The 9,940-nt window shown below is 39.0% G+C and overlaps 1 protein-coding gene across 1 annotated transcript in view; it reads right to left on the bottom strand.

Annotated features, from left to right (window-relative positions):
• LMOD3 (leiomodin 3) overlaps positions 1 to 9,346 on the bottom strand; it is an 11,726-nt gene extending 2,380 nt beyond the window's left edge. The window contains exons 1-2 of the mRNA XM_003785586.2: positions 8,913 to 9,346; positions 5,032 to 6,441 (exon numbers count right to left, since the gene is read on the bottom strand). Of these exons, the coding sequence (XP_003785634.1) occupies positions 5,032 to 6,441; positions 8,913 to 9,206 (1,704 nt within the window). The 5' untranslated portion in view covers positions 9,207 to 9,346. The remainder of the gene's footprint in view (positions 1 to 5,031; positions 6,442 to 8,912) is intronic.
• Positions 9,347 to 9,940: the final 594 nt, after the last annotated feature.

Raw genomic sequence — 9,940 nt, 5'->3', positions numbered from 1 at the left:
GGAGAGGAAAGGAGAGGAGTGGAGAGGAGAGGAGCCATAAAAAAGGAGTGAAGATAACTTCGGAGTTTTAGACCTGAATATATGATAGAATGGCGACAGCATGGAAAACTGGAAACTAGAAACCATCACCAGGCCTAAAAAGGAAAAGCTTGGTTTGGGGATAGATTCAATAAAGATGATAAGAAATAACTGACTGGCCAACATCGCCACTCACAAGTGTAATCCTAGCTCTCTGGGAGGCCGCCTTGCTTGAGCTGAGAAGTTCAAGACCAGCATGAGCAAGAGCAAGACTCCATCTCTACTAAAAATGGAAAAACTGCCTGGGCTGGCAGGCACCTGTAGTCCCAGCCACTTGGGAGGCTGAGGCAAGAGGATCACTTGAGTCCAAGAGTTTAAGGTTGCTGTGAGCTACAACAACACCATGGCACTCTAGGGAGGGTGACAGAGTGAGACTCTCAAAAAAAAAAAAAAGAAAGAAAGAAAGAAAGAAAAGAAATCCCTGAGTGATCTAAAGGAAAAGGGACATTTGATTTGGGGATTGTTCTAGTAACAAAGGGAAAAGATGGGAAAGAGGAGAAAAATGCAGAAGGTTAGAGTCTGGTTAAAGAGAAAGAAGGTCTTATAAATGAGGCAAAAAAGAAACAGCCAGAGATGACGATGAATGCTCAAGAGTCTATAAACTTAAATTCAGTAATCAAAGCAACTATTAACATGTCACGGGGTCTTTTGGTGAACTCCAGCTGCTCATGGTATTATTATATTGAAGTCTTTCTAGAGGTAAATTCAGCAATGGCTTTAGCCAACTGGATGGGAGCCATTGAGATGTACATAATTGAGCCCAGAGAGAAGCTGAGCGAATGCTAACATAATTACCTTGCTTGACTGGCACAGAAGCTTAAATATGCTATGAATGCAGTGGGCCTCAGTGAATTAAACAGTTGCTACAAATGGGATTTTATTTCAGTGAAGAGTCTATAAATAACTCATCTGAGATGGTCAGTGGTGAGCAGACCACAAAATTTTTGAAGATAAAAGAAAAGCATACATTTGTCAAGGAGGGATAAGCCTGTACGAGCCTGCTGTGCTTGCTTTCTACTAGTATTATATTGATTCAGAGGTAGTAACTGAGAGGGAAATGAATTAGTCATTATCTTATAAATTCAGGGTGTTAGATAAGACAAAGATTTTAAAAACACTGCTAACCACAAGAGCAAACTAAAAAATTTCTGCAGGAGGCAAATTGGTAATGTAAGTAAGGGAAGTATGTCAGTCTGCAGGGCCAAGAAGGAGAACTGGAGAGTTCATCACCCATCTCAGAAAAGATGCCAAGCACACACAGGGTCAGGGTTAGGGTCAGTATCATGCAAATGCCATGTGGCCCCACGCAATGTTTCAAGTGTTGCCAAATATCTGGATTTTCGTATGTGACATTTAAAAACTTAACCCAGTAATATCTAAGCCAAATAAAGCAGGCCTGCACATCTGGCCTGTTGCCCACCAGTTTTCAATACCTGTCCACAAAGTAAATTTCTCTTAAACTGATTTGAATGAGTCGTTTCTTGGAGGAGGTAGCATTTAAGACAAGCAACTATACAGATTTTCCTTGATTTTTTGTTGGCAACTTCATTTCCGGTACCTCAGGACAAAGGTATGAGAAGGAGAAAACTAAAGAATTACAATTTTGTTTTGTTTTGTTTTTGTTTTTTGTAGCATTAAACATTTTAAAAAATATTTTAAAACACAAACTGATGATTTGAATGTGCTGTAGAAAATACAGAAATGTTTCTAAACCTATGAGAGGAAAATAACTATTTTTTTTTAAGTTTTCTAAGAATAATTTCTACATTTTGAAATAGTCCATGTTCTTATTAGGAACATCAGTAACAAAATCACAAGATTTAATATAGCGTTTTAACTTTAACCTTATTCTTGAAAATGCAGAGATTTAAAGAGCATCTCTGCCTGAAATCCAAAACCACCTTTCATTTCCCTTCTATAAAATGAGTGTTTTCTTGTCTCATGTGATTTGCCAAAAATAGACCTTTCCGCTGATATTCTGTGATATCGCCACTCTTGGCATTTACAGTATTTTATTGAGTCTACAATGCACATTTTATGATATGTAAACGACTGTGAAATTAGAATGCCTCTTACAATGGATGGTGTTCTAGAATAGCTGGCTGCAGACACAAATGTGAACACATCATAGTTATTCATACAATTACCACTTCTGTTGAGTTATGTGCCTCGTTGGTACTACACACCTGCAGATGTATTGCTACTTAAAATAACTTTCAAAGAATGATAAAGCTTATATAGTAAAATGTGACGATATCTAAGAATTCTTTACACTACTTTCGGTCTTCTGTAAATCTAAAATGAAATCAAAAAAGATTAAAAAATTAAAATGTCTTTTAAAAGATTGAACTACGATTCAGCTTTAAAGCAGAAGTTTATTGTATATGCAGAAAGGCACAGAAACAGCTCAGTGGAAAGCAAATTGGTGTTAGCAAAGCGAATTTTCGCCAGAGGATAGATGCATTTCCACTTTTTCCTTCCCACATATTTTCTAGGACCAAATAGATAAAGCAGTGAGACATTTTGTAACTGAGATACATGCAAAAAGATGCCGATTGCAGGCCAAACCAGGCGATGAATGCAGGAGAAGCTGCCAGCCCCCAGAATAGCAGAGAGTGATACCCAAGATCGTCATTCAAAAAGCATGCTGAATTTACTCTGCAGCAAGTTTTTCTTTCTTAGATTACTTTTTAACAAAAATACCACCACCAAACACACTAAAAATCCATAGCATTTTTAAATTGATTAAAATTTTAAGAAAAGGAAGTACTTGGTAGGATGCTTTATTTTTAAAATTATCATCATGAATATATTTTGTCATCTCGTGGTTTAGGGTCTAGATCCAAAGTTGTAATGTTCTCAGTTGAGTAAAAGTCAAAGGGTCTTGACTCTGAAAGATCATAAAACCTGCAGTACAAGTTCTATGTGAGGTCAAGACCTGACTTATCTTCTGCTCTATTTCCAAAGTGTTCCTGACATACAGTATGTGTTGCATTAATGAATTAGTAGATAGCTAAAAGGAAGTAGACTCAGGGAAAGCAGATTTCCTCAGGACATTCCTTCAGATATCAGAGAGTTGATTCAATTCATAAGATCATTTGAACTCCTTCCTCTATTCTGAAACCACATGCTATTTATATTTTAAAAGACTTCCCATCGTTTTTAGTCTGTTGTCCTCTGGAACTACCAGGTTGGATATCTACCAGGTTAGATATTCTTTGCCAGTGTTACTGAAAAAGCAATAGAACTAGTTTCTCTCAAATACCACCCCAGTTCACCTCCCACCCTCACCCCGTGGAGCTCTGGCTGCCCAGTGAAGAGCAGGTGCAGAAAGCCTTGATGTTGTGCCCAAGGGCAAGCAAAGAACCCGCTCCTGACCTCATGCGATCTCCACTATTCTCACCTTGGCTCTGGCTCCAGGAAGAATCAGAGTCCCTCTAAATTATGGATGAAAGTCATCTTTGATTTAGAATAATGGAATATTGTTTCTGCATTACTAGGAATTTGGAATAAGGAACAGACACATGTACGTATGTGAATAAGTCACAAGTACTTTAGAAAAACACAGCTTTTTAAAGCAGAAAAAGAACAAGCTTGCATGGAAATTTGTTTAATACTCCTTGAAGGAATTGTGAATCTGTATGATGAAATAATATATTGACTATTCTGTCAATGTAACATCTTGGCTAAATTACACACAAGATTTTAAAATGATACAGTTAATTACCAATCAGCTGTGGCCACTGAACATACATCTTTTGGCCTCCATGAAAGCATTGTAAAAATGACCCCAAATTTTTCATTTCTGCAACATAAGCTGCAAAATAAAAGTTTTCCACTTTGTAATAGTGAATCATAGTAGATACTAAAATAGTAAAATATTTTCAAGCTCATTAACTCATGATTGCTTAACCTGAAGTTTACCATTTGCCTGCCTGTGAGCAGTGGAAATGCAACTTGCAGGTAGTGTCTCTTCATCTACTACAAAAGAACTGACTATTTTTAAGCATTTTGGAAGCATTCACTTATCTATAAACAACTGGCCTAATTAGGCCTCATTCTTATTTATTCCTCAGAGCAAGTGCTGGGGATCTGAGCGGCAGGTCTGTAAGGCTTGCAATGCTGTAATTTGGAATATGCACTCAGAGGGCTCTGAATGGCGCAAGGTGGGTAAAAGCCTGGGCTCAGAACTGAGTTTCAATGTCAGCTTTACTGCTTTCTAGCTGTATCTCCCAGACATGTTATTATTTTTATTTTTATTTTTTTTGCGATTTTTGGCCAGGGCTGGGTTTGAACCCTCCACCTCTGGCATATGGGGCCAGTGCCCTACTCCTTGAGCCACAGGTGCTGCCTGACATGTTATGCTTTTAACGTCTCTTAGCTTCAGTCTCCTTTTTATAAGATGGGGGGAGTAATAGTAACTACCTTATATATTTAAGATGATTTGAGTTAATTCATGTAATCACTCTAGCCTATGGTAAGTGCTGACAAATGTTAGCTGCTAATATGGTTGGTAAAGACGACGTACAGGTGACCCTATGCAGCAGAGCCTCCATAGTTGGTCACCTCCCCACACAGACCACCTCCTTCAGTTGACCTACTTCTCATAGGCCAGACATGCACCACATATATGTATCCATTCAGTAGTTCCCCATGTTGACCACCTCCATATGTTGACTGATTTGTTACAGTCCCTTGTGTGGTCAGATTACAGAGGTTCCACTGTGTGTAAGTGTACTGTATGCAGGCCTACGTAAGGTTGTGTCTCTATATAAGGTGTGTTGCAAATATACATCCTTAGGGATAACCAGTGATTTATATCCATTGGTAATGCTCACTGGCTTTCCCTGGTGGGTCACAGTTAGTATCTCCTTGCGTTAAAGCTAACAGGGAATAGAGCTGGGCTGCATTCATTGTGGTGTTCATTCACCACTTCTCCCCCCTTCTACTTACAGGTTTAAGATAGGCAACGTTGCTGTGACGAATGTCGTTCAAGAGCTGATCTCTGGGAGTGATTTCCACCAGTGGGGGTGGCCTATTTCTCGGCACTGGTTTCAGCGTTTTGATCACATCTTTGAGGTTGGTTTTCTCAGGCGATTCTCTGGCTTCTGGCATCCGAGATTTGCGTTGGATTCTCTTCAGCTTCACCACACGGAAGGAGTCAGGGTCGGTCCTGTATTGTGGAGGCTGCGATGGCTTTGTCTTTGTTTCCATTTTTCGACTCAAGGGTGCTACTGGGGGGTTGGGAGGCTGGGGCGGTGCCTGAAGGAACTCATGTATTCTGGGGTCTGGCATGGGTCCTCCCAGCAACTCCCACATTCCCGGGGGAAGCCCCAGCCCATTCTCCAACATGGCTATTAGCTTTCTTTGTTCTTTGAGTTGCTGCTGTTTTTGTTCTTCTTGTCTTTTCTGCCTCTGTTTATCCTGATTCCTGGTGAGCAGGTTAGTTACCACCATTCTGGGACCAGGAAGCTCAAAATGGTAGCCCATCTTCAGGAGAGTGGTGTTTGCCTTCAGAAGCCTGGCTATTTCCATTTCAGCATGGTGGCCCAACATGTGCCTTTGATTGTGAAAACGAAGTTCAGTGAGTGTCTCATTAAACTGGAGACACCTCATGATGGCCACAATGCCTTTACCTGTAATGAAATTGGACTCGATGTTGAGAGTGGTGATACTCCTGTTTTCTCGTAGCATGTTAGCCAAGGCAAATGCCACACTCTCATCTGCACCCACATTCGCTAAGCTGAAAGTTTTGATGTGCTTGTTTTTCTTCATTGCACTGACAAAGTCCAGCAACATTTCTTTAGGGATATTTTCAATGTTGTTGAGGTTGAGTTCCTTCATGTCAGGATCATTTTGTCTAACTCGTCTCAAGCTCCCATCCAGGTCTGTTTGGTTTCCTGAAGGCCTTGCACTTACCTTCAAAAAACTGGTATCTAGGGCTAACTTCTTAGGATCTAATTTTGATATTTTTTTCTCACTTTTTTCTTGGGCCTCTGGTCTTTCTCTCTGTTGTTCAAATACTTTATTAATTGCCTGCTGGCAGCTGCTCTCAAGATTTCTAATTTGCTTCTTTGCTTCACCTTCCTCTTCCCTCTTTGTTTTTTCGTCACTCTCTTCACCATCCTCGTCTTCTCCGTCATCCTCTCCGTCATCCTCATCCTCATCATCCTCGTCCTCATCATCGTCTTCTTCATCATCGCCACCGTTATCTTCATCATCATCATCTGTTTCTTGGACATTGTTGCTGCCTTTCGATTCTCTCTTGTTTGCAGCTATTTCATTATTGAGCTTTTCTTTTAAAAATTGATATATATTTTTATTACCTTTGTCTATTTCTTCATGCTGTTCTTGAGTGTTTTCCTAGAAGAGAAGTTTATGAGGGTGAGAATACGTAGCAGTGAAGGAATATGGAATAGTATCTCCTGGAGGTGAAAATATTTATTATGAAGTCAAAAAAGCAAGCCACTAAACTATATGGATATTGTTCCATTTGTGTGTGTGTGTATATGTATATACACACATATAATATGTAAAGGTTTTCATATGCATAGGAAAACAATCTGTTGGAATGTTTACCAAATTAATGATTATTTTTGAAGAAGGGACAGAATCACTAAGAAAATTCTTAGGGGGAGGCATTTGGGAGAACTTTCACTTTCTACATTATGTAATTCTAGAGTGGGGATTTTTTTTTTAAATAACAAAGTACACATATTAGTTGTATAAAAAAATACAACCAAAAGAAAAGATCTGTCTTTATAGAAATACAAACATATTTTTAGCTGTTTATCTTAGTCACGTAGCATTAAGATGAAACCTAGTTAATTTTGTTCTCAGATCCTATATTGTTTTTTTAAATGGTGTTCCATTATAGAAACAGTTAAAAATCGATTTGAAAAACTTTGAAGAGTTTTTCATCAATACACTGAAGTCTTTGTGTTGTATATGCTGAATAGGCATCTTTATACAGTAATTTCCTTATTGCCCTGACTAAAATTTACATTCCTAAGATGTCTGCTAATCTGCATAGCAAGTACATCAAGTTTTCCTGAGACTGTAACATAAGGTGGGGAAAATGAAAATAGTTTGATAATTTTGAATACATTTTTCAAAACCTTGATTTTTCTTTTATCTCCTCAGTTCTTTGAAAACTGCCCTGGGGCCAGGCACAATGGCTCACACCTATAATCTTAGCACTCTGGGAGGCTGAGGTAAGTGGATCACTTGAGCTCAGAAGTTTCAGACTAGCCTGAGCAAGAGTGAGACCCCATCTCTACTAAAAATAGAAAAACTAGCTGGGCATTGTGGCAAGTCCCCATAGTCCCAGATGCTAGGGAGGCTGAGGCAAGAGGATCCCTTGAGCCCATGAGTTTGAGGTTGCTTTGATCTATGACGCCACAGCACTCTACCCAGGGTGACAAAATGAGACACTGTCTCAAAAAAACAAAAACAAAAACAAAAGCAAACTACCCTGGTTACTCCAAGGACAAGCAGATAAGTCCAGTTTCTTTTGCAAGTACATTCCTAGGTGTCAGGGCCAGCTATAAAATGGAACAGGTTATGCAGAGAGTTAGAAATAATTGCATAGTCTAGGAGAGCAAATGACAGTCTTCTATCAGTAATGTTTATTACGTTTCTGTACATCAGTTATCATGCTTTCCTATATAATACATTTACCTCGTTGGAGCCATTCTGAAAGCTTATCCAGCACTATGAGACAATGGTTCATGTGAACAAGAGCTTAATCTTAATGCTCATGACATATTACAGGTTGAAATGGACTGTGACAACAGTCACTGAAGTCTCCATGCCTGCCATTCTCATCTTTCGCAGCAGGGGGAGCCAACCATTAAACTGTTTAACTTACATCAGAGGAAGAAAAAAATGTTAAAAGTATTGTCCTTTTCTCCCCTGAAATCAGTGCTCATATAAAACTGGCTTTTAATCCATTGACTTCCATTGTAAAATGTCTGCAAAGTGTACCTTAAACTCTAATATTATCAAGCCAACTATTTATTTTATTGAGCTGAGTAGTTGTTTAAATTCTTCTGACCATGAAGCCAATGGACAACTTTCCTTAATTATAGCCAGTATGGGAGTAATGTGACCAAATACATCTGTACCAGCAGGTATAAAACTGAAGGAGACTCCACCCGAGGGGATCTCTGTCCTCTTTTTGCTAAGTCATTTTCAACATAAAAAATTGCTAATATTAGACATGTTTATAGAATCAAAGACAATTCTAGTTTTTAGATTAAAAGTATTCAATAAAGAACTATATTTAATATCAACAGCTTAGTAGCTATCAATTTCTAGATGCCATCACTGATAGCCAACATACAGTAGGAATATTAGACATTTTCAGTCGTTCAGCTTGTTTTAATTGCAAAGTGTGGTTAGATTTCAGGAGGACTGTAAACTTTTGACACTGTGAAATATTGCATTTGCATGGATGTGCCAGAGACAGAGGGTACTGAGCTTTTCTCAAAGAGGTCTGTGATCCAAACAAAAAAAAAAAAGAAAAGAAAATCAGTTAAAATTATGAGTTAAGTCAGTAAGTATCACTGTTAGAGGACACAGACTTTCCTATGCAAGAAACCCAATAGCAATATTAAAAATAGCATTTACAAGAAATTGCCAGCTTTTCCCTCCTAACTATATGGTGGAAGTGTTTCAGAAAATTCCAGTCTGGGGTAGAATTAAATATTATGATTTAATCTAGATGCAACAAAAATAAAATAGAACCAAATATTGGAGTCTTGAGAAATCACAATCACAACACAAGACACTTGCTAGACATTTTTCTCTGTTATACACGAGTCCTTGGTTACCTCAGATTTCACAAAGGTGATGGGAACGCGTTCATCTTCCAGCATGCGCCTGGACGCCTTTTCCCAATACATATAGTCAATGAGAGATTTATGATCAAAGTTCCCTGTTGGCGGCTTGTCGGTTTGATCTCTTTGAATCATCCCCACGGGAAGGCTGGGGTCAGGTGCCATGACTTCCATTTCCGACTGCAGTTCTTTCAGTTCTTCAGGGGACAAGTTGGACAAGATTTCATCTTCATTAATTTCCTCACCAAAGAGTTCATCTTGATCTGAATTCCTGCTGTGCTCTGACATAATGTTTTTTCTCTAGATTTTTATTTTACTAGAAAAGAAGAAGTAATCAAAGATGATTTTTTTAAAGAAGAAGAAATAAAAGCTTTAAAAAGATTCCCCCAGCTACTAAGTGTCCCAGGTCAACACACCCTGGAGATATTTTCCCCCAAGAACTTCAGTAGTGTTTGCTGAACAGCTAGGAGTGATCACAGCTAAGCTTCTGTCGGATCTATATTAAGCAGGGCTTGGCTGGATAGGGGTCAATTTGTGGAACTACTATGCTGCTCCCTTTTTGACAACTTGAGTCAGCTGTGCAAATCCATCTGACATTTCAGTACAGCTGCCTAGGTTCACCAGCTAGCAGCAGGTCTACAGAACCTCTGCAGGAATAGAATTCATTCTCTTCTTACATGCATGTCCTTCCACCGCCACACTCAAACTCATGCAGCTCATATCTACATACCTCAATATTCCAGGGGATTCTGCTCCTTTTCATTCAAGTTTTAAAGCAACTTACAATATTTCAGAAGGGAAATCCACCCAGCAACTTGAGTTGTTTTGGAGTGAAAAACTCACTTGAAGTTGAAATCAAGCTGTTAGGGTCTGCCTCTTCACTGCAGTGTGACTCTGGGAGCGAGGCAAGTGGCATACAGCTCCAGCAGAGTCGAGGTCTTGCTGTGTTATTCATCCACTGTGTAAGCTGAACCTTTGTAAGATCTCCTGTTTGCATCTAGATCCTGTGATCTAACAGATGG

Source organism: Otolemur garnettii, unplaced genomic scaffold (assembly GCF_000181295.1).
Source record: "Otolemur garnettii isolate 467f Iridium unplaced genomic scaffold, OtoGar3 scaffold00015, whole genome shotgun sequence".
NCBI lineage: Eukaryota > Metazoa > Chordata > Mammalia > Primates > Galagidae > Otolemur > Otolemur garnettii.
The sequence above is the reverse complement of the archived record's forward strand: the minus strand, read 5'-3'. Positions and strand labels throughout refer to the sequence as shown.